This window comes from Haliaeetus albicilla, chromosome 1, assembly GCF_947461875.1.
Source record: "Haliaeetus albicilla chromosome 1, bHalAlb1.1, whole genome shotgun sequence".
In the NCBI taxonomy this organism is placed as follows: Eukaryota; Metazoa; Chordata; class Aves; order Accipitriformes; family Accipitridae; genus Haliaeetus; species Haliaeetus albicilla.
The window spans coordinates 19,566,248-19,589,916 of NC_091483.1; the positions used below are offsets into that span (position 1 = coordinate 19,566,248).

Consider the following 23,669-nt stretch of genomic DNA (forward strand, 5'->3'; position numbering starts at 1 on the left):
AGCTCTCTTCAAGAAAATGGCTCTTGTTGATTAAAGCTGGAACCACAAGCCCAAGGCCACGGTGTCCTTCACGCAGGAACCACCCCGAGCGTGCCGAGCAGCCGGCGTTATTCGGGCCTCTACCGCTGTGTGCAGGACAGCTCACCCCTCGGCACACCCTGGCCCCAATGTTGTTTTAGAACGTCCTCCCTCTGTTAGGCTTTGCCCCCAAAAGAAGTCGTGCTTGTTCACCTTCTGTGGAAGTCTTTTCTCTGGGGAGGCAGAGGGCAAAAGGGAAAAGGCAGACCCCAAAGGAACCAGGATTGCCCTGAGAGCTGCCTCACGCCCAGGCTTTCCAGCAGCCCGTGGCAGCACAGCACACGCTGACCCAGGGTGTCCTTGCAACAGAGGCCCAGCTGCCCTGCTGGACTGCAAAACCTGGAGGTTTCATCCTGGTGTTCAGACGTGGCCACCTCTGGCACGCTCCGGTCTTGCACATCCTCGCCCGTGAGCCAGGGGAGAAGTTTCCCTGTGGAGCGGGAAGAGCTGTGCCCCCAGGGGCACCCTGCCCCACCTCCTCTGGGCTGCTGGGGCCAGCCTCCCAGCCCTTTGGGCAGCTGGCCTGCTCTGGCCTTCTTCCCCCACAGCAGCAGCACCCTGCGCACAAGCAAAGCAGAATAGGGAATCCGTTCACTATTTCCCATCGGCAGGCTGGTGTTCAGCCATCTCCAGGAAAGCTGGCCTCCATCACACGTAACGGTTACTTGGGAAGACAAGCGCTGTAACTCCAAACTTCCCGCCTTCCGCCTTCCTCCCCCAGCTTTTATTGCTGAGCACGACGCCATGTGGTAGGGAATATCCCTTTGGTCAGTTGGGGTCAGCTGTCCCGGCTGTGTCCCCTCCCAACTTCTTGGGCACCCACGGCCTCCTCGCTGGCAGGGCGGCGTGAGAAGCAGAAAAGGCCCTGACGCTGTGCAAGCGCTGCTCAGCGATAACCGGAACATCCCTGTGCTACCCACGCTGTTTTCAGCACAAATCCAAAACACAGCCCCATACCATTTCCTGTGAAGAAAACGAACTCTATCGCAGCCAAAACCAGCACGCCCGCCCAGCCGCTGGGATGGGGACTCCGGCTGCCTGCATGCCTTTGGGGGTGAAGGACTACACCCCCCCAGCATGCCCCAGGGGAGGGAGTACAGCTCCCAGCATGCTGGGGAGTACAGTCCCACGAGCTGGAGGGCCACCTGGCCCCGCGGGTGGCCCAGGAGGCTGCAGCCGACGTGACACATGGGCTGGCCCGACGCCTCCTCGCTCCCCTGCCACCCAGCATGTCTGGGGCAGGAGCGCCCGGGGCCGCGGGGCGAGTTGGTGGCACGCAGCAGCTACAGCTGTGGCAGGGAGAGGAAGAGATGGCAGCTGTGAGCCCCAGGGTGGCATCCCGCTTGTCCCAGCGGCAGCAGCGTGGCAAACCTCGTCTCGTTGTCCCAAAAGGGTTCTTTTACCCAGTGTACAGATGGCCAATAACGCACTGAGTCGAGATACGTGGGTTTTATTTCTTTTCTGCGCAGAAGAGGGTGCCAGGCATCTAACACAGCCAGCGCACACTTGAAACACAAGCGGGGTCTTATAACACACGTCGGGATCAAGGAAAAAGTGGTAAAAAAATACATGATTGGTTGCAAACAATTTATATAACAGAAGTGCTTCTACACATGTCTACGTGATTACCTAACTCAGTATATTAGGGTGGTCTCTTGCAATTACATACTAGTTATGCACAGATGCGTGTCATTTTTAACATTAAAAATCAAGCTAGGTTAGCTAAGGACATGCTTTTCTTGACACTACTCCAAAACTGGGCACCTATGATACAAATCAGCAAGAAGGGAATAGCACTGACAGAACCTCGTTGTTTCACATCCTTGCTTCAACGGATTCAGTGTAGGGACTTTCCATTCCTATTCCTATGGTTTCAATAAGTGATTGTTGGAGTCAACTGTTGTCTTTCCAACATCAGCCTGTGCTGGAGTCCAGCCCCTCCTGTCTCCTGCTCAGAGAGAGAGGTCACTTTGAAGGACAGCAGCACCTTTAACCCGGCAGCTTTTTCTCCAGTGCCAATCCTGAGTTCCCATCGGGCACCCGGAGGCTATCGCAGCAGAAGCCCCTGCTGTGCCTCGCAACAGAATATACAGCACCACACTGGTGACTTCAGGAAAATGTGTTCCCACAAGCTGGAAAACCAGGACGGAAGTTTATCAACTTTTCAATTGTTTTCTTTGAAAGAGAGGAGCTGGAAGTAACTGGAAGATGTTCCGATGTAGCAATCCATCCAAACTCCCTATCAGATGTGGAGGAAGAGGCTGAGATGGCCAGCGCCCAAGAGAAGAGGCTTCCTTCTGCTGAGGCAGACCGAGAGGCCTAACGACTTTTATCTGTTCTCAGCTGACATCAAGGCTTTTGTCTTGGACCTTGAAACTGAAGACTGAATATCTGTCCCGGTTTTGGCTGGGATAGAGTTAATTTTCTGTCTAGCAGCTGGTATGGTGTTATGTTTTGGGTTCAGTATGAGAAGGATGTTGGTAACACGCTGATGCTTTCAGTTGTCGTTAAGCAGTGTTCATACTAAGTCAAGGATTTTTCAGCTTCTCATGCCCAGCCAGCAAGAAGGCTGGAGGGGCACAGGAAGTTGGGAGGGACACAGCCAGAACACCTGACCCAAACTGGCCAAAGGGGTATTCCATACCATGTCACGTCATGCCTAGTATATCAACTGGGGGGAGTTGGGCTGGGGGGGATCGCTGCTCAGGAACTCTCTGGGCGCTGGTCGACGGGTGGTGAGCAATGGCATTGTGCATCACTTGCTTTGCATATTCCAATCCTATCAGCATTATTATTGTAATTTTATGATTATTTTCATTATTAGATTCTTCCTTTCTGTTCTGTTAAAAGCTTCATATCTCAACCCACGAATTACACTTTCTTTCCGATTCTCTCCCCCATCCCACTGGCAGGGGGGGAGTGAGTGAGCGGCCGCGTGGTGCTTAGTTGCTGGCTGGGATTAAACCGTGACAGGGAACTAGCTGGACATTTTCAATTTTGGAAATAGGCTGTGCAGAGAATAAGGGTAACGAGATGTTTAGGTGCTGAGGCAAGCGCAGGTCCCCCGTGCTCTTTGGCCCAACAACACCCTGGCTCCCTGTTTGTGTCGCACCTAAAAATGTAGTCATTCTCTGTTATTCACTGTAGAGCCTGTTTCCAAATTAAGAAAGGCCAGCTAGTTCTCCCACCAGGAAGGTGCCAGGACTGAAAGCTGTTTGTGGAGACAGCCTTCCCTTTGCAGCCCATCCACAGGCCCAATAGCACTGGGGATCAGGTCTTTCCTCATCACTTAAATCTTTCGTTACTCTCATTCTCTGCACAGCCTACTTCCAAAATTAAAAGCGTCCAGCTAGTTCTCCCACAGGGAAGGTGCCAGGACTGAAAGTTGCTGCTGGCCATCACCTTCCTTTTCCAGCCCGTTCACAGGCCCAAGGACACTGGGGCTCTGTGCTTGCCTAGCGACCTAAACATCTCGTCACTCTCTTTCTCTGCACAGCCTGTTTCCAAAATTGAAAAAGTCCAGCTACTTCGCTGGCATGGAAGGTGCCAGGAATGAAAGCTGTTGCTGGCCATCACCTTCCCTTTGCAGCCCATTCACAGGCCCAAGGACGCTGGTTGTCTGCGCTTGGCTCACACGTAAACATGTCGTTACTCTCTGTGCAGTGTATTGTTGACTATATTCTTGGCAATGGTGCAGTCTCACCAGGAGATTTGGAATGGATCTAAAAAAAAGTCTCATCATTCTTTTTTAAGGAAATTGGGCACAGACAGGTTCTCCCTTAGCACCTGGGTTCGTCACAGCTCTTGGCCATTCATTCCTGGGTGCTGTAAAACGCAGGTAACACCCTTCTGGTAATGCCTCCTGAGGTGGTGGGATGCCCAGCTGGTCAAGGAGTGACCTACGCTTGTTGTATTTGGAGGCAAATATGCTGGGAAACAGAGGTGAGATCAGCATCACGGATGACGCCGGCAGTGCAGTAGTAGGGCCAATGCTGGAAAAAGCGTCAAGGGGGCTGATGAGCCTGAGGACTGTGATGACACTGAGCCCTGCAGCCGGGTTTGCAGGGGAGGATTTCAGCCAATATACGTGCCCCACTTGTGGCAGTACATTTCCGCCCCCCCCTCCTTCCTGCCAGCAGGAAACAAAACTTCTCCAGGAAGGGAGAAGGGGAAGGAAACCCTGGAGGCTGCAGGTTGAAATTTGAACTGGTCAATCGAGATGCGCCAGGTACACCGAGGTGACCCTCCTGGCCAATAGAATTAAATGACCACAGGTCAGATTCGACAGGGCTATAAACGGGGTCCCGCCGGAGGACATGTGGGAATCAGTCCTCCTCGGAGCAGCGGGCCTGCAGTCGGGGACTCCCCCTCGGGTCGGGGCACCGCCCGAGGTAACTCCTCGAGGGAGAGAGCCCGCAGCTTTTAGGGGAGTGATATGCGCGTTGTGAGCCATCACTTTAAATCTTGGGGATTCTTAAGTCGGCCGTGTAGTATTAATTCTCTTTACATCATCGAGCCTGTGGTTTTAGAAAATGTTACCGGACTTCTAACTAGCTTTTGCTGAAGAATAAATCTGAGTTTTAACTCCTGCTGGATTTGGTTAGTCGTGCACCCGTAACACCACTGTTAGGAGGAACCCCTGTGGTCTGCTCTGAGGGCAGAGGGGTGCAGCTCATTTCCACTGCGAGGATGCTAAAGGCAGCATCTACGATGGATGCATGTCCCAAGGGTCCTTAAAAGACGTGGTTTGCGGTGGCAAGGGTGCTCTGTGCTGGGCGTGGATGGCAAGGGGTGGGCAGCGGGAGCTGCAGCGGGACCCGCGTGGGAGCGGGTCAGGTGCTGCTGGGGCCAGTCGGGGACGGTTCCAGCCAGCTCCAAAACAGGGGTGAGCAGCCACCGCCTGCCAAAGCTCCGCCAGTCAGGGGAGCCCGCCGCTCCCCGCTGCAGGCGTGTTGGCTAAGAGAGGCAGGAAGAAGCAGGGAAGGGTAGAAGGAAGCCCATAAGCACTTAGAGCCTGGTGTCCCCACGTGGGGACATGGCAGGGTTGAGCCCCCGCCTGGGGAAGCCCCTCCTGGTCTGGAGACAGGGAGGTGGGGGCAGCCCCCTGAAGACCCTTCCCACTGCAGAGCCCCCCTGGCAGGGCCTGGGCAGGTGGGTGCGTGCAGCCCCTCTGTGACACAGTCTGCTGTCACAGTGGGACAGCCCCGCATCACGGTGGGGACAGCCCCTCTTTCCCCATCGGGACCAGCATCCACCCCACACACCCCGGCAAGGCCGAGGGGACGCCAGGCGCTGGCAGCTGTTCTTGCCACCGCTCTGCTCTGCTCTAGAAGAGCTGCTCTGCAGTGAGGAGGAGAAGGCGGAGAGAGGCAGCACAACAGCACCGGAGGTGGTGAAGGGCGGCGGCGGAGGAGAGCAGAGAGGAGGAGTAGGCTTTTTGCAGGGAGCAAGAAAGCCATCGGCCAGCCACCTGCTGCGGTTCTTGACCTGGAGCAAGGGTGGAACTAAGATGGCAAAAGACCTCTTCTTGCGGCCTCACTTGTCGCCAACAACTGAGAAGCTCAAGAGTACTGGTAAGGCCCTCAGACCCAATTTCGTGAGTGCTGCCAGGTCAAGGACGTCTCTGAAAACAGGCATGGAAACCCTGAGGGCTGTGGGGGTGGCTGCTCAGGACTGGTGACTGCAAGGAGGGACCTGCTTGACCAGCCCTGAGGGCCGAGGGGCTGATTTGACAGCCAGGGCTCCTGGTTCTCTTCCTGACGTGGTCCCTGCTTTCCTGGGGCACCCCAGGCAGAAGGCCCTGGCCCCGAAGGGCTGCTCCTTGCCTGGTGGTGGGCATTGCCCACCCTGAGCTCATGTCTGAGTGGAGGAGCTGAAGGTGCTCGTGGGCTGTGCGGAGTCGGTGTGTTTGGAGATGCAACGCAGGGAAACCGGCTGGGGAGACACCGGGGCCTGCCCTGACCCTCGGAGACTTCTGCAGAACCCAGCACCGTGCCCTCGCTGGCGTGGCAATCCACTGCCCGTTTCCCATGGGAGCGAGTCATACCCTGGAGAACTGCACCTGAAAGGAAAGGAGCCCTCCTGGAGGCCAGCTGAGGGGTCCTTTGGTTCTTGCCGGGCTCTAGAGAGACCATCTGAAACGCTTGTGTTAGAAATACATTGGTCCTTGGACAGGAGTGGACTGAATGGTTTTGCGGTCGCTGCCTCAGAGCATGACATGTCCTTCCCTTGTTTTTCCAGAGTTCGTCAAGGTTTGGGCCAGCATATCATACTACCTCAGCCAACGGCTGGCTCTCCACCAGGTGGGACTTACCTCCTTCTCCTCCCCTCACATCCTGACAAAGGTTGATGAAGTCCTGACAGACCTTTGCCATGGAGTGCAATTGGTTTGCCCCTCCTTTGAAAGACGGAACAATGCCCCAGCACGACCCTGCAATGCACAGATGTGCAACGGACCACCTCCTCTGTCCGTTCAGATGTACAATAAGGTCCAGGCCTGGTGTCATCAAAAGGGTTGGTGCTTCTGGAGTCCCCATGGTCAGACAAAACTTGCATGACAAAACTTGGGAGCCTGGGACACTTCAGGGTTTATTCCAAGTGTGGGAACCACACACCCACCCACCCACCCACCCACCCACCCATCTTTTATCGTATTGAGCCAAAGGATGTTTGTCAGCTTTTCCTGAACTACCTGGCTCTTCATGAATGAAGGGGAGGGAGAGGGAAAAGCGTGGGCCCTGTTTGTCCTCTCCCAAGCTTTCCAAAGAGCCCATCTTGCTCCTTTGTACCTCAGGCATGGGCAGGGCACTCAGCGCCGTCACCATTCTCTGACAAGTCATCCGTCTGTCCCTCCAAGACTTCTGATCCACCACCTCATCTCTTTCAGGCTGTCCGCATTCCTGGACTTGGGACTTTTGGGGTTGTCAGAGAGCGAGTAGTCAGCAAGGAGAAGGGTCTGGTGGTTGTGGAGAGACCCGTGTTTCATCTTGCGAACGCTATTGCGCGGGATCATGACCTCCGATATGGTTGCATAGACGTTGCTGGTAAGCAGACAGACTGGAAGCGGCGCTTGCCTTTTTGAGCAGAGTGGGGAGGTGTGCTCTGTTGTCCAGAGGTGACTGAGCGGAGTACCAAACTCCCACCGCAGTCCTGAGAACAGCTTCAGCTGGAGAAAACCAGCCTGCTGTGCAAAGGAGCCTGCCTACCTACTCGTTTAAATAATCACCAGAGGACAATACAGCATAACAGCACACTCTCTCTGACCTGCCTCAACAACATGTTTCCTTCCAGTTTTATTGGTGCTGTGTCTTCTTGTCACATGGTATTTCAACTCTCGCTCCCTCTTTCTGCTGCGCTGGACCTAATACAGGCAAATGCCAGGCTCTTCCCGGCTCTCACAGCCTCGTTGCAAGGGGGAAACCCGGGGGGGAAAGACGGTTCGTTCCAAACCCCAGTGACCCCAAAGCCTGCGCTTCCTAGTCGCTGCTGCCATTGCAGCAGCTGCCGCAGGACCCTTGGGGGCACCAAGAGCCTGGGACTGTGTTTGGGGTGCATTTCTGTGTAACGACAAAGAGAGCACAGAGTGTGGGCACAGCTCCAGTGGCCTGGCACCCTCCAGCTTGCCGTGGGACCTGGCGCCTTTCTCCCCACCTTGTCCTGCAGTCATGGTTCTTCTTCCTGCCAAGCGCCTAAGACTCTTTCCTCCCTTTCTGTATCAGAGAAACCATAGCTGTTGGCTCCACACCTCACTTTCCACCTCTGGCAGGAAGGGATGACCGGAGCTTCTCCTCAGAGGCGCTGTCCCAGCGAGACAACTCAGTAGCAACGTGTTGCACGAGAGCCTGGCAGCTGCAGACTTCTGACTGTAGCCTGCTTAGCAGCTCTGCAAGTTCATGTGTTTCTCTTCTCTTGTTTTTCAGGTCATCAGCATTTTGAGCAACTGCCATACGCTCGGATAGCCTCAGAGAACGCTGTCTCTGAGGGCACGGTGCAGCTCTGCGTGGAAAGGACCATGCGTCTTTTCCGTGTCTGCCTCGAGAACAGGGATAACGTTGCCCTCGTTTGGAGGGACGTGGGCATGCTGATCATCCAGGGAAGAGACGTAAAAATGAGGTTTTACACAGACTTTCTGAAAAGGCTGAATGGGACTGACCAGAGTTTGCAAGCTGTTCTCGAGGTAGGATTTTTATTTTCCCAGTGCCACTCCTGGTTCTTCTGAAATGCATTCGGGGGCTGGGGGTCTGCTTTCTCCTGGCCTGCCATGCCTTTTGTTCAGCCCCTTGGGCTCCTTGCGGTCTACAGCACCGCAGGCGCTCTGTAGAGCGCTTGCCTTGCGTGCAACGGTCCGGCTTTGCAAGAGGTACCGCCAGAGGGGCCTCGCTTTGTGACAAAAGGCCAGCGTTGACGGTGGGCAGCGCTCCTGGCCTCACTCTCGGGGTAGGGAGCAGAGGCACAGGCAGAGCAAGGCGTGCTGAGGCCAGAGCCCTTTGGCTGCTCTGGCTTTTTGCTTGCGTTGGTCTAAGGTGGACTGAGCAGCCAGCCCTTCCCAGTGTCCCCATGTCCCATCATCTGTCTCCATCCTTGTTGCAGATGCCAGAGATGAGGGACTCGGTCATCTCACGCCACGACACTGCTGCTTCCCAGACCTCTTCTGGGCGTGTTATCGTCCTACCAGGGTATGTTTGCTCCTGCAGCCCTTGGCTGAGCAAGCAAGCAGCTTCTCAGCTCGTGCTTGGGAGGGCTGCCTTGCCAGGCACCGAGAACTACACTCGTGATGGCGCTGAGGACTGAGTGTTTGAGAGGCCTGTTGGCAGGGAACTCCCTGCTTGCTCTTGTTCACTTTGACTTCATTTGGAGGAAAGTGGGACAGCGACGATGCTTCATGTGCCTGTCCTACTGTGGACCTAGAGAGGCATTTAGGCAACATTTTCCATCAGGTTTCTCCCGCTCTTTTTCTTTCCTGTGGGTGAGACTGCCTTCTGCTTGGGGCCAAGTGGTAGAGGGGTGGGTTCTTGTCCAAACAGGACCTTGCAGCTGGTGGGGTTCTGCAGAGCTCTGTCTCCTGCCAACGTTGCTGTGCAGTGCCATTGACGACTGAGGGGAGGGAGGTGACTCCTTATAGCTGCAACGGCATTAATCTGCAAGGCTCAACGAGAAACTTGGAGGACTAGATCAGGATTCAAAATGGTATTGCATCATCAGAGCACTAAAGATTAGTCTGCCCTCCATGTGCACTATGAGTAAAGAGCGGAACCGTTTTCCCCACAAGCAGCAACGGGAGTTCCTGCTGTGGTCCTCCGGGATGGGCTGCCTTGGGAAACAAAGCGGTGTCCTTTTTTCAGCCTGGTGCCTACTTCCTCTTTCCAGGTACAAGCTTGAGACCGTGCCTAAAATGCCAACAGTGAAAGCAGACCTGACAGGACACGTGAAGGCCGCCCCAGAGAAGGGCTGGGGAAAAGGCGATGGCAGTGGAAAGAAAGGTAAGGGACCAGCGGGTTGCTGGCAGGGGGCTGGAGGTTTTCCTTCCTCCGCTCCTGGAGGGGATTCGAGCTGAGGTTCCCCCAGGATGCCTGGAAGAGGCAGAGGCACCTCCTGTGACTCTCTGTAGCCATTATGGTAAAGCTCCAGTGACCCATTGTGGAACAAGGTCTCAGGACAGCCCTGCACCACAAATGGCCACTGGGACTGCTGAAGGACACCTTCCCAGCGGCCTCCACTCCCCAGCCTGTGCTGCAAACAGTGCCAGGCTCTGACCCTGCTTCTTTCCATCATATTCTCCGATGTCTCAGAAGCAATGCCTTTAGTGCGAACCTGCCCCAGCAGCAAATCTGTGTGCAGGGGACCAATGCAGAAATCCAAGAGCTGGCTCCGCTTGTGCTAAATGATTCCCTTCCCCAGAATGGCTCTTGGAGACCACCAGCATCTCCCAGGGAGCCCCCCATTACAGCCCATGGATGAGAGAAAGCTGTCAAAACAGTTTTCCCCAGGGAAATAATAATGGTGAACTGCAGGCCTGAGGAGCTGGGCAAAAACCCCCGTGTCAGAAAAGGCCTAAGACCTCCCTGGAGACATGGCTTTCATCCAAAGGGCTGAAAAGGAGCACCTTCATCAGTGTTACCAGTGCCTGAGCAGACCTGCACATCACTCTTCTTGGAACTGGGACATAATAGGCACCCAGTTCCCAGAACAACACCAAGATGCTGTTCTGAAGATTCGTCTCATTTCCTGTTTCTAGAGGATCTTGCCGAGCAGCGCCTCCTTCGTCGAGCAAGGCTTTCTCCAAAGCGGTTACCTGCAGCGACTGTAAAGTCAGAGCAGGGCCAGAAAGCTGAGGGGAGGGAGCCTCGTGCCAGGTGAGACACTTGCATAAATGGTGAGGGTGACCCCGTGCGCTCTCGTCTGCGTGGGAGCAGGATGTTTGCCCTGGACACAGGGGCTAGACAAACTCAAAGTGCAGTTATCCCACGTCCCACTAACTAATGGTTCCATGGTGCATGGCAAGCGTCTTTTAGCTTCTTGGGAGACTCTGCCAGAAGCATCATTTCTTTCTTCGGTCCTGGTGTGCGTATCCGTTGAGTAACTAACTGCAAGTGCTCCTTCCAGGAGCGGAAGGTCTGTTTGGCTTTCCCTTCAGATTGACATGGCCCCGACCTTTCTGTTTGCTGAGAACGGTGTTCTGCACTTAGGTACTGCAGAGGGTTCCTCCGATTAACCAGAAGCCTCTTCTATGTCTTATGGCCTGCAAAAGAGAAGGGCCAAGCAGAGCTCACTGGCAGGATTGCTTTTCTCATGGGGTCGTGTCCTCCTCCTTTTGACACCGCGTCCCCAGTGCCCAACCTCCTCATACAGCCCGTGCGCACTCTTTTATTTCGGACCGCTGAGCAGACTTCGGTGCACTGACCCGAAGGATGTAGCGGTATCTCTGGGCGTAGGACCCCGTTCCTCTCGTTGCTCCAGCAAGAGAGGGCCTAGACCTGGGCATCCTGAGTTTTAGTGGGGCTGTTGGGCACATCTGAGTCTGACAGCTTGGGGTCTTCTCTGTCTCTGTGGACTTGATCACAAGGAGGCAAGTAGAGCGCATTCTGCTGCAGAAGCAGGTGCACCACTTGGAAGCGCAAGGTGCAGAACCAGCTCCTCCTGCACTCCTGCCAACACACCCTGTTGTGTCTTTGCAGGCAGCTACCGGCCATCCAGGGGAGCTCCTTGAAGGAAAAGGAGGAGAAAGAGAAACAGAAGATAATTCCTCTGGTCGAACCCCGAACAGTGGACTTCATTGCCAGAGCTATTGAGAGGAGAGAAAAGGTACCTGACACGGGCTGCTGCAGCGAGCGTGTCGTACTGGACTGTAGAGAAGCGCCACTCCACACGTGCCGATTCTCACAAGATTCTTCACTGTGTGCGCACAGGACCCCTGACTAGTTGCTTTGGTGTTTACTTGAAGAGAGGCAGGTGACTCTGCCATTTGAGAATACATTCTTCACTTCCATTAGCCTCATGAAACACACTCAAAGACCTTACTTGTGAATGTTTCTGTGGGCAACGTGACTGCAAGGCTCGTCTGGGACAGCCAGCTGCCAGGTGGTTTTTAGCCTGGTGGTCGCTCATCTTCCTGGTCATTACAGACGGGCTCTTTGGTGGAGCCTGCAGGAACCTGGGAGCAAACCAGTGTGGGCAGAAAGGCAGAAGAGAAGGGGCAGAAGGGAGGGTAGGAATGAAAACAGCCCAGCCCTCTGCAGGGCAGACTAATGCAGCCTGCTGTTGCATTTTCGTTCCCCTCCAGAATAAACACTTGAAGAAGAAGGAGAAGCTTCCAGAACACATCCAGAAATACTTGGATGAAGAGGAAAAGGAGAAAACAGAGCTGGCGGAGGAGAAAAAAAGTAAACTGCAAACCCGGCCAGGGACCAGAAAGAAGTCTAAGAGCAAAAAGGAGACGCTGAAAGCGAAAGCGAAGAGAGAAAAGGAGACACAGAGGAGCCAGGTACTTTGAATTCCTGCAGAAAAAGAGCACTTTCTCTTCTGGGGGGCTGAGATTGCAAGGTACCTCTAGCACCCCAGCCGCCCCAGCAACATTGCTGCAGCAGAGCTGGGCGGGTGACTGCTGCCTTTCCTGAGCAAGAGGGGCGACAGGGAGTTAGTTGTAGTGGAACCCTGGTGACACTCAGGCATCACCCCAAGGGTATGCTGAGGTCCTTCTCCTGGTTTTCCCCATCCCGCTGGGGTCCCTGCCAGAAGTGACCTGGGGGTGTGCATGCTGGGAAGCAGCACCCTCCGGGTGCGGGGCTGTTGTATGAGCGTCTCTTCCTGTGCAGGAATCTATTACCTCTGAGCAAGCATCAGGCAGCCCCTCAACTAGCACGGAGACGGGGGACTCCAGCCCTGACCTCCTGGAGACGACGGACTCCAGCCCCGACCTCCTGGAGACGATGATGGGGGAGTGGGAAGAGGCCGGAGAAGAGCCACCCACAGTCTGCGAGGACGACACTGTCCCCCCTAAGCGGTAAGAGTGCGCCAGCTCCAGCCGAGGCCTGGAGCACTGGGGTGGCGGTGAGCCACTGGTGGTGGGTCAAGGAAGCCAACCCCTGAGCCATGGGGCCTCACAGAGGGCCCGGGGATTTCTCCAGCCATGGGAATGAGCTGGGTTAGAGCCCGCTGGCAGGGGCCAAAGCAGGTGCTTGAAACTCCTCCTGCCTGGAAGGGGTTGTGGGGCCAAATGGGGCCACATAGGTGTGGGGCTGGGCGCAGGAAGAGGCAGGAGAGTCGCAGCTGAAGGGTCAGAGAGACTTTGTCCTTGCTGTTGCAGGAGCCTTTCCCCACGGACACACCAGGCCCTGCGGCAGGTGGTGACGTGCATCCTGGGGCAGGTCACCCGCAAGCGCAGGGGGCAGAGGGATGACCAGAGGGATCTGCAGGACAAGCTCAAGTGGTAAATCTCTCCAGACACGGGCAGCGTCTCCTGTCCCGCGCTGCCCTTCCTCCCGCTCCCCGCAGCACCGGGGGAGACAGGCGCTTTCCTGGCACTGGCCTCTCGGCAGAGCCGCCTTCTGCGGCTGCGGTGGGCACCCAGGTTGGGAGCCCCGGCTGCAGAGCGGTCTCCCTGTGCTCACACCATCTCCTCCCACTGTGTGTCTGCAGCGAGCTGGCAGTGCTGCAGTGGCGTCGGCTGGGGCGAGAGGCATGCAGCAGCCCACAGCTGCGGGAAGCTGGACCCCAACCTGCACCCCCTGCTAGGGCAGGGAAGAGGAGGGCAGGACCGGTACGTGGCGTGGGCTCCTGGAGGGCCTGTGTCGTAGCCACCTGTAGAAAAGCATAGTGATACGGATGTCATGTCTTGCAAGACCCCATATGGCGTGCTTAGCTGAAGGCTGTAGCACTTCTCCCGAGGCTTTATCGAGAGGCAGCAGGTTGTTCTGTCCATTTAGAAGAGAGCCTTCACTTCTGTCATCTCCAGCAACACCCGAAGAATTGATCTGGTGGTGTTTGCAATGGCGACAGCACTGCCAGGCTTGTCTGGCATAGCAAGCAGTTGGGTTGCTTTCAGCCCCATGGTCACTTGGCTCAGGGGTCATTGCAGAAAGGCTCTGCAGTCGGGCCTGTGAGGACTGACTGTGAGCAAACCAGGGCTGACAGAGAGGCTGAGAAGAAGGGGCAGGAGGGAGGGAGAGAGCTAAAATCCCCTCAGCCCTCCACTGGGGAGACTAACACTGCCGGCTGCTGCATTGCCGTGGCCCTGCAGGCGCAGCCCCGTGTGTGCACGGAGGAGGAAGGACGCAAGCTCTGGGACTCCTTGCGCAAGAAGTGCCAGCAGAAGGCAAAGGCAAAAGTGGCAGCCCCGAAGGCTTGGAAAGACAAGCGAGAGCAATGGGAGGCCCAGGTGCCGCCGGCAGCGAAAAACAATGAGGAAAAGAGTATTCCTGTCCTGCGGGGAGCCAAGGTGGGAAGGTCCCTAAGCCCTAGGAGCGTGGGGGCTGACTGTCCTGTGTGGGGCTGTACCAGTTCCCTGCTGCCCAGTGACACCTCCTGTGCTCACCCCTCTCTCTCTGTGCAGGGCTCCTGCGTTCGTGGCACTCCAGAGTGGTGGGGAGAGGGCAGAAAAGGGCCATCCGCGGAGGATAAGGAGAGCCCAGAGGACAAGCTGAGTCTTTGCCTTTTGGAGTCCTCACCTCTGAAAAGGTGAGTGTGGGCCAGCTTCAGGCCAGACCTGGGCCAGCTGGGGGCTGGTGACCCAGCTGTAGGTGGGGGAAGCAAATCCCAGAGCCACGGGGCTGGACGTGGACAGCATCCTCTCCTTTGTCACACCGTGGGAATGGCACGGGTCAGTCCCTGATGCCAGGTGCCTCTCTGCAGCCCCAAGCACAGCCGGCACCGAGGGGGCTGTGGGCTTGAATGGGACCATGGCAGCAAGGGCGACTGGGAGAGGGGAGAGGTGGGAGGGTCTTGGTCGAGACGGGAGACTTTTGTCCTTGCTGCGGTAGCAGCCTTTCCCCACGACCCAGTGGGCTTTGCGAGGAGCAGCGACCCGCCTCCTCGAGAAGGTAGAGGGAAAAGCCCACTGCTGTGGTGGTGAGGACTGCCTCAGGTAAGGATCTCCAAACGTGCCCGGTGTTTGCCGCTGCGCGGCAGCGCCCTTCCTTCCTTTGAGTTCCCACAGCCCCCGGGCAAAGAGGGTCTTTGCCCAACAGCCCTCGTGGCGTGGAGAGCAGCAGGCTGGGATTGCATTGCACGGACCGTGGGCCTGCTCTCTCCAGACAGAAGCAGATCCCACCACATGTGTCCTGACTAGACTTGCAGTGGTGCTCTGCACCTCCCTGTGACTCCCTACAAGACTACAGAGCTTTGTATTCAACTCCTCAGCCCCGCGGAGCAGATCTGGTCCACGTCGGCGAGTGCCAGGAGAGCCTCTCGGGCACAGAGGCTCCCGAGAGAGATGTCCAGCAAGAGCCTCCTCCAGCAGGACGAGCGCCAGTGCCGGCCAGCCAGGCTTCCGTCTGTTCAGTAAAGCCCCATCTGCAAACCACTGGGTCTGACGATGTGGGTCTTTCCTTGGTGGCTGTGAAATCTGCACTCGGCAGTGGGTGAGCTTTGGTGGGGCAGGGAAAGGCCACTGCAGGAAGCAGGGCTGGAGCTTCGGTCCTGCTCCAAGGGCAGCCCTCTCCCAAGGCTTTGCTGTACCAGCTTGGCTGTAGCCCTGCTCTTCGTGGCCCTTGCACCTCCTGGTCTCTGGCAGTGTGCCCTGCTGTGGCTGCGCATCCCTGCCGAGGAGGGGATTTTCCACGGGGGGAGAGGAGGGAGGAGGGGGAGGAGGAGGAGCAGTGCTGGGCACCCAGGGGAGCAGAGCTGCAGGGGGGAGCATCCGGGGGCTCACACAGCCAGGGCGCTGCGGGGTGCCCAGGGCAGCGCTGTCAGGGGTACCCAGAGCTGTGCAGCCACCACCCTGTGCCACGGGGACAATGAAATCCCAGGCAGGAACCGTGCCTGGGGAGAGGGGAGCTACAGGGGGCGGCTTTTCAGCTGGGCGGCTTGACTCTGCCAAAGCTCTGCTTGGGCTCCCGAGCCTTTTGTTTGACACCTCCTGGCTAGAAAGGCAGGGTGGAGCTGAGGTGAGGTGGGGACACCTCCGACAACTTCTCTCCAGACACCTGGGTGGGCATAATGCGTGCAACAGGGGGCTGTGCAGGAGGAGGGAAGGAAGCCCGTAACGGCTGGCTGTTGGGCACCCACACCCTGCGCGGGCTCCAAGGGGACTCCATGCAGGCGGTGGCAGTGACGCTTCCAGAGCCCAGGCAGGCTTAACGGCGCTACGTGAGGTTGGCTCAGTCTGTTCATCCTCTGCGGGCTACTTTTCTCCCGAAAAGCCCTGAATTTGTGGGGACCTGACTTTGCCGACATAGAAATACACCCTTTCCTTTTCACACTGCGGGATTGCTGTGCCTTTCTCCTGGCACCCAGGGACCTCCCTGAGCCTTTCCGTCTGTCCCAGGGCCTCCCAGGGCTGGCAGCAGGCAGCCAATGGCCTCTCCTTGGGCACTGCCACCCCTGAGGAGCAGCAGGGTCTCCCGACGGGCAGGGGAGGATCAGGCCCCTTCGGGCATGCTGATTCCAGCACCGACCTCGAAAGCATCTCTGCGCCCACCTCTCCCATTGCCCCCGCCAGGAAAGCTCTTTCCCCTGGTCCCCCCCTACGGATGCGCCAGCAGGGCTGGGGAGAGGGTAGCTGGGCTGCAAGGAGAAAGAAAGGCTGGGTGAGAGGCCGAGCCCCTGCTGTGCCATGCCCCTCGCCACGCCCCATGCCCCAGTGCAGGGCTGAAGGCCTACACCGGCTATAGGCCTATAGGCTGAAGGCCTACACCGGCTATAGGCCTATAGGATGAAGGCCTAGACCTCAGCACCGACCGTGGGGCTCCCCGAGATGAAGGAAGCTGCGGCACGGCCAGGAGCCAGCCCTCCGGTTCCCCAGGAGAGAGCCTGGAGCAGGAGACCAAGTGATGATCCCTGGCGGGCTGAGGTGAGCCTCAGGGCACAGCCCCGCTGGTGTGACGGTCTGACAAATTCAAATGTCTCAAACATCCGCTAAAAGAGCTTTGGTGGACAAAACGGCCTCTGTAAAAATGCTGGAGTTTTGTGAACAGGACAATGTGGACAGAAGAGAGGGCCCCACGGAGGGTGGGAACGCACTTCTCCAAGGCCCCAATTCCTTATCTTGAGTGACCAGGAGAAGGAACACAATTTATGCCTTCCTGGAGGAAGAAGGCCCCATGGAAGTTGGGACTGTGCTTCTATCTTAAGTGGTCATACCAGCAGGAAAAGAGAAGCAACTCCACAATGAACACCCCCCCCAAAGCTACCGATTCCAGTGAACCCCAGGTGTGGGAACTGCGCATGTTGAGATCATCAACTAACACACTAAAAAAGAGGAGAGAACGAATCCTCAGTGCGTGCCCTCCGGAACTGGATCTCTACGCTGGCTGGACCAACGCTGGACCCGGGACTGGTGAAACCCTTCTCTTCTCTCTTTCTTTTTTTCTCTCATTCTCTCTCTCTCTTTTCCTTCTCTCTTTTCCACAGTCCCTACACGTCATCCTTTGAAACATAAACCGTTGACCAAGTCTGAGACTAGGAGTGGACCTAGCCGCCCCTGAGCTCCTCTTTGAGAAGGAGTCCAGAAAGCAAGGGGGTCTGCTCTGAACCTCGTGACTCAACGGGAGGGCTCTCCTTCTGATACACTTCATGTTCCTTTTTCCATTTCATTCTTTCTGTACTTTCCTCCTCTTCTCAAACAGCGGCTTAATGACATGTTGCAAGGTTCATATTAACAAGTTCATGTGTACTTGGACAGAGTTAGCTAGGTTGAATAAATGTTGATTGTTGTTTGAACTCCCCTGGTGTCGTTTCACCTTAATTCTGACAAAGGAAATCCACGAACCTGAGTCGCTCCAACTTTGGGACGCGACAGCTGGTTAGGCCCAGCGGCCCCAGGTCAGGGCCTTTGTGTGGGGGTGACGCTGGCGAGGGGTAACCCACAGGCAGCTGCAGGGAAGGGTCACCATCTTGCTCTTGTTGAAGCGTGGCTTTCTGGTGACCAGTGCTTCTGCCTAACAGCTTAGGGTTTAGTTAGCTCCGTGCCCCAGCAAAGAAGAACAAACCACCCAGAGAAGTCAGGAGTTTGGTTGGGCCTGCCCCTTGAACTAGACTGCCCTGGACATGACCAGGAGCTGCGCCGAGTTCCAGGAAAGCGGGAAGACCCAGGAAGGCCATGGCCAAAGAGGTTCGAGCCCTGGCAGGACGTCCATTGTGAAGGGAACACTGGTCGCGCGGTCGGGATGGTCTCTGTGCAGCCCAGGGTACTTTTGGGACGTCACCTCTGAGCTACTGTGGCTGCCCTGTCCTCCCTGCAGCTCCCCTCAGCAGAGCCCAGCTCCCCTAGGCTGCTGCTCAGCAGGCGCGTAAGGCACAGAGGCTTGGCTGTGCCGTTGGCCTCTTTTGGGATCTTTCTTTTGGGGCTGGCAGCAACTTCGCCTGCTGAATCCCAAAGGTGCTTTATCTGTCCCGTCCTCCTGCCGGGCTCACTTGGCTGATGGGGATGCCATGGGTCTGTGGCCAGTGGGCTGGGTGCCCCGTGGGGGGTGCAGGGGTCTTTGGGAGTGCCAAGACACCTCAGTGCCTCTTCCTCCGTGTCCCCCTGCAGCCGACGTGAGCCGTGCTTCAAAATGCCCTGCAGGCTGGGACCGTGCAAGGGAGCAGTGGTGGGGTTGGTGGGGTTTTGCAAACAGTCACGTCCCAAGCAGAAGAGGCGTGCGTTGAAAGTGGGTACGGGGAAAGGCCCCTGAAAAGCTGAGGCTGGGTGACCAAGAATGGTAAGGATGCAATTTTCCCCAGGGGAGCGTATCAGCTCCCGAGGTTTTCGGCAGGTCCCAGTTCATAAGGGAAGAGTTTCTCTGGGACTCAACCGAGCGCATGCTGCCCAGATGCCTGCGTGCAGCTGATGAGGCAGGGGTGGTACAAAGGAGGACCTCTCCCTCTGCAAAAGGAAGCCATTTATTACAGAAAAGCAGAAAGCTGATACAATTGTACAAGAGTCACAGTGAAATATCTTCTTTTTTTTTTTCTTTTTCTGGGGAAATAGGACGTTATCATGTCACTATTTCTTCAGCTCTTTGAAAGCTAGTATTAGAGTAAGCAGTAATAGGAACTACGTTACTAGACAAACATTGGCAAAGCTCTGGCAACAGTTGGCATCTGCGACAGAAAGAAAAGATGTAATTATGTGGTAGATTCTCAACAGGTTTTTGCACAACCAGAGCCTGAAGAGCCATACTGCTTATGTCAAAGCTGACATGACGGTAAGAGTCGGGCTGTCAACATGCACACTATATTGCAGCAGCTTGTTGGCTTCAGTACTTCAATAGTCCCAGTTAGAAGGGGGAAGTCTTGGTGACCCACTGCAGTTTCTGAACAGCTTGAGTGGTTACAAATGTGAGCAGCTACCAAAAGAGAGAAGCCTCAAGTGAGGGACCTCAGCAGGCTGGAGAAACGAGCCGCCAGGACCGTCATGAAGTTCAACAAGGAAAATTGCAAAGTCGTGCCGCTGGGGAGGAACAACCCCAGGCACCAGTATATGCTGGGGGCCGACCGACTGGGAAGCAGCTCTGCAGAAAAGGCTGCTGAGGATGCTGGTGGACACCAAATTGAACTTTTGCTAGCAACGTGCCCTTGCTGCAAAAAGCACTACCGATGTCCTGGGCCGCATTAGGGGGAGTGTTGCCAGCAGGTCGAGGGAGGTGATCCCGCCCCTCTGCTCAGTACTGGTGAGGCCACCCCTGGAGCACTGTGCCTAGTTCTGGGCTCCCCAGTACAAGGGAGACGTGGACATACTGGAGAGAGTACAACAGACAGCCATGAAGATGACGAAGGGACTGGAGCATCTCTCCCATGAGGAAAGGCTGAGAGAGCCGGGACTGCTCAGCCTGGAGAAGGGGAGGCTCGGGGGGGACCTCATCAATGTGTATCAATACCCAAAGGGAGGGTGCAAAGAGGATGGAGACAGGCTCCTTCCAGCGGTCCCCAGTGCAGGACCAGAGGCAATGGGCACAAACTGAAACACAGCAGGTTCCCTCCAAACATCGGAAAACACTCTTACTGCGTGGGTGACTGAGCCCTGGCAGAGCTTGCCCAGGGAGGCTGTGGAGCCTCCACCTTTGGAGATACTCAAAAGCCGTCTGGACGTGGTCCTGGGCAACCAGCTCTGGGAGTCCCCGCTTGAGCAGGGGGTTGGACCAGATGACCTCCAGAGGTCCCTTCCGACCTCAACCATTCTGTGATTCTGTGATCTGTGGCTGCAGACATCATCAAATAGCGTTTGTCCTCTCTGCTGCCTACCTTAGAAATCTCTAAAGGCACAAATAAGGAGCAGCTTAGGTCCTGTTCAAATCAGCCAACTTTTATTTGGATCCCAATGAGTTCTGCACGTTTAAAGAAGACTTTCTGAACCATCCTTCAAGCTCTCTGTCTCTTAGACTGTAGATGAGGGGACTGATTCAACATGTTAAGACAGTTTAGAACAAGGAGCGTATTTTGTTCAGGTTTCCTACTCTGAGAGCATCTGGCAAGCAATACACCATGCTAAAGTTCCATTGACAGTTGTAACACCAAACAACGATCAGACGAGAGGAGCAGGTGTAAACACCTTTTTGCCGAAAGAGATTTTCAGACCGGAGGAAAGGATGTGAATTGTAAGATGCCAGAAATTGTAGCAACGTGAAGAGAGCGTCTCGTCACATCTGTGGTGAACTCCGCACTGGGGCCAGTGTAGTATCGTCGCAGGAATGATTAAAGATTAGCGTGAGATTACAAAAGAATTGGTAAATTTCATTAGCGACGTACAAAGTGAGTTGGGATAGAAACACTCGGTTAGGATACTGACCTTACATTTTCTTATCCTGCTCCAAGCTTAAAGCAGAAAGTGGTATTCCTACTGTGCTGCAGGGGAGAAGTTTCCGTATTGCTAAAAACCAAGCATAAGACAGCCCTGCCTGGGGATAACATTCCCCACAGACCAAAACACTCCAATGGTAGAACTTGCGTGCAGCCCCCGCAGAAACGGGCTTCCCGCCATTCTGAAAGCTGGGAGGGAGCGCAGGCCATCAGGCAGGAGGAGTGTCCCAGGAGATGGCCGTGGAGGGTTGGAGGTGGTGGTCAGCCAGCACCAGCGCAATGATGAGGGGTTCTTGGTCACCGTCAAAAAAACAGAACAAGCTAACACCAGCAAGACAGCAACCTCCATTTCTGCAAGCTTCCCAAGTCCTAAAAGGGCAAACTCAGTAGAAGATGCTTCATTTTCTTTTCCCTCTTTTCTGCATGAGCTCTTCCTGCTTGGTAGGAGGAAGAGAAGAGATGAAGCGACAAAAAAATACAACTTGCGTTAAGCTTGAACAAATCTCAGACATCTAACATAACCTTGCCAAAGGAGAGAGGCAGGGCTCTGGAGAGCACTGAAGGGAATGAAAGGTCCCGGGGGCACGCTGGGACGTGAGAACATGGGGCTCTGGGCCAGCTGGAGAGCAACAGGGAGATCCCCAGGGAATATGAGGGCAAATGTGGGGCTTGGGGCCCCCCAAGAGGACCCAAGTGCCCAGGGGTGAGTGGGCCTTGTGCCGCCCACAGGGGACACCCTGCCCCTCCCGGCCTGGGTGGCGGGTCACAGTGGTGCCTTTATGACCTGACCTGTCTCTGTGACACCCTGTGGTGCTGCATATGGTCAACACAGCCGTGGCCCCCACCCCGCAGTGTCCGGCAGGACGGCGACGGGACAGGGCGAGAGCGTGGAGCTGGCGAGGAGCCCCTGAGCGCAGCCCACGTCTTTCATCGCCACCCCCGCGGTGCCGAGGCATTTTGCCAAAGCTTACCCCTTCCCCATCCCTACCCCTTTCCTCTGTCCCGCAGGATGGCGGAGAGACCCCCCAGCCGCCCCAGGGTGGCCTGGGAGGAGAACGGGGCTCCCCAGGAGAGCAGCTCTCCACCGGAGCCCCACAAGGTGTGCGTGCCCAAGCCGCTGCAGACCGGTAAGTGAGGGGCCCTGCTGGGCTGGGCAGGGCTGGGGACAGCGACCGCACCCCGATAGACGCCAGGGTCCTGTTTCCCCGGCACATCGGCAGTGGCGGTCCCACGGGTGGGGAGCACGGCACTGCCGGAATGCTGCTTAGGGCTGGGAGACTGCCCCAGCACAGCCTCCCGCAGGGTGGGAGACAGCAGAGGGGACCCGGCTCCTGCTGCGGGATATGGGCAGCAAGAGGCAGCTGGCCTGGCACCAGGCAGCCGTAGCGGGGGACGGGGACCTTTCCAGCCCATCTGCAAGCGAGTTCCTAAGCTCGGTGCCCTCGTGCCTTTCTGTGCCGTGCTGCACTCCAGCATCACAGCCCACCTGCCGGGCATCCTCCAGCCCGGACACCCGTGGGGAGACCGCGCCGGGGGAGCGGGAACGGGGCTGGACGGAGGGCAGAGCTCCTTCCTCTCCCCCTGTTTGCCTTCGGCCTCTCCCTACAGCCCTCCCTGCTCTCCTCCTTTACTAGGTGCCCTCTCTGCCGCTTCCAGCTGGCTGGCTCTGTACAGAAAGGAAAAAGAATCCATGCAGTTCATCCAGGTTTTCCTGAAGAGCTCCGAAAAGGTAACCACGGCCATTTCCATGGTAGCTGTGCCTGCGTCTCCCCATGGAGCCACCGGCTCTGCTGCCTGCTGCCAGGGCTGCTGGGCGACCGCTGGCTGGGCAGAGCCGCTCCCGCCGGGTCTCCTGCACAGCACTGCAGCCCCAGTGCTCCGGTCCTGCTGGCCGCGTGTCTACGTTCTCACGCTCCCCGTTTGTCTCTCTGTCCCCTGGCTGCCAGGAGAAGGCCCAGAAGATGCAGTTCCTAGAGACCATCTGCACCCTGTGCAAAGCTGCAAGGCAAAGCAAGGGCTTGTCACGGGGCCTGAATGCGTTCTGCCACAAATTTGAGCTGGCAGAGAATATCAAGGTGAGGGGACACCTGGCGGGTCTGGGGAGGGCGGCAAGGTCCCCGGGCACCGGCACAACGTGAGGACAGCGCATGGGCAGGGGAAGGCAGGGACAAGCGTGTGTGGACACCGAGCTGCCCCGAGGGGACTCGGATGCCGCTGAGAAGCCCTGCCAGCAGAGACCCCAGCACCGGGGCGGGGGGCACTCTGGGGGCCGGTGCTGGGGCAGGGGCAGAGGGTCTCCGCCAGCCCTGCCACCTGGTGCTGGGTCTGCTGGCACTGGGTGCTGGCAGCTGCCAGGTCCCATCCCAGACGTGCTCTGCAGGTGCTGCTGGAAGAGGAGCCCAGGGACCACCTGCACACAGCGGTGCGGCAGCAAGCTATGCTTGCCATCGCTGCCTTGAGGTACCTGCCAGGCCCCTGGTTTGGCTTTCCACCAGCCGTGGCCCTGGACCTGGCCGGGGCCACCCCCCATCCAGGCACAGTCCAGTGGTGCCATCAGAGGGCCCCTGCTTTGCCCTGCTGGCAGCTTGTTGGGAGGGCGCAGGGGAGGGCAGAGGGATCCTGCAGCTCCCCGCCACATCTCGGCTCTTCCCCAGAGTGGGAAGCGGGAGGCTTGCCTGCCAGGACTGTCCTTTGGGCCCAGGCCATATCGAGGACGGAGGAGGTGCCTCCTGGCAGCACTCCCCACACACCCTCCATCCCTCTTGGGGACCCCCTGCTCCAGAGCTCCGTGTCCACCTGCCCAAGGCATCGAGGCACCACCGCTCCCAGCACCAGTGTCCAACAGGACCCCCCCTCTCTCTCTTTGCAGCAAAGTGGAGGTGGTGCTAGAGGGCAAAAAGAAGAGCCTCTTAGAAGCCTGCTTCAAGAGTGTCTTCTTGCTTCCTCCAAAAGCAGACATGCAGGGCCTGGACACTACTCTCTACTTCGAGGTAAGTGCTGGCTGAGCTACAGGAGCCCCCAGTCCTCTGGGCTGCTCCCCGGCCACCGCGCGCTGAGAGACAACCGGAGATCCAAGGCACGGCAGGGTATCGACTTTGCTTTGCCACCCTCATCCCTTTGTCCCCTTCCCGTGGGCCTGGCCACATCCAGTGCCGCAGGCT

At 56.9% G+C, this 23,669-nt stretch overlaps 2 protein-coding genes across 2 annotated transcripts; both read left to right on the top strand.

Moving 5' to 3' along the window:
- The first annotated feature begins 4,836 nt into the window (after window positions 1–4,836).
- On the top strand, window positions 4,837–22,142 carry LOC138686386 (coiled-coil domain-containing protein 81-like). Its single transcript, XM_069789323.1, has 17 exons — window positions 4,837–5,651; window positions 6,319–6,380; window positions 6,965–7,121; window positions 7,998–8,254; window positions 8,668–8,753; window positions 9,445–9,557; window positions 10,313–10,430; window positions 11,253–11,379; window positions 11,858–12,058; window positions 12,390–12,577; window positions 12,881–13,003; window positions 13,213–13,333; window positions 13,814–14,011; window positions 14,126–14,250; window positions 14,932–15,072; window positions 21,517–21,635; window positions 21,811–22,142. The coding sequence occupies exons 1-17, from the start codon at window positions 5,588–5,590 to the stop codon at window positions 22,140–22,142; spliced, it is 2,532 nt and encodes an 843-aa protein (XP_069645424.1). The 5' UTR covers window positions 4,837–5,587.
- LOC138684786 (maestro heat-like repeat family member 5) lies at window positions 21,315–23,669 on the top strand. The gene is made up of 3 exons (XM_069779616.1): window positions 21,315–22,583; window positions 22,889–22,968; window positions 23,378–23,669. The coding sequence occupies exons 1-3, from the start codon at window positions 22,281–22,283 to the stop codon at window positions 23,511–23,513; spliced, it is 519 nt and encodes a 172-aa protein (XP_069635717.1). The 5' UTR covers window positions 21,315–22,280; the 3' UTR covers window positions 23,514–23,669.

Excerpts from the sequence above, each read along its gene's own strand:
- LOC138686386 (XM_069789323.1), top strand. The coding sequence starts at position 5,588 with ATGGCAAAAGACCTCTTCTTGCGGCCTCACTTGTCGCCAACAACTGAG. Across the intron at positions 10,431-11,252 it reads GGGAGGGAGCCTCGTGCCAG|GCAGCTACCGGCCATCCAGG; the intron begins GTGAGACACTTG and ends GTGTCTTTGCAG. Across the intron at positions 13,334-13,813 it reads GGAAGAGGAGGGCAGGACCG|GCGCAGCCCCGTGTGTGCAC; the intron begins GTACGTGGCGTG and ends GTGGCCCTGCAG.
- LOC138684786 (XM_069779616.1), top strand. The coding sequence starts at position 22,281 with ATGGAGCCACCGGCTCTGCTGCCTGCTGCCAGGGCTGCTGGGCGACCG. Across the intron at positions 22,584-22,888 it reads AGCTGGCAGAGAATATCAAG|GTGCTGCTGGAAGAGGAGCC; the intron begins GTGAGGGGACAC and ends CGTGCTCTGCAG. Across the intron at positions 22,969-23,377 it reads CTTGCCATCGCTGCCTTGAG|CAAAGTGGAGGTGGTGCTAG; the intron begins GTACCTGCCAGG and ends CTCTCTTTGCAG.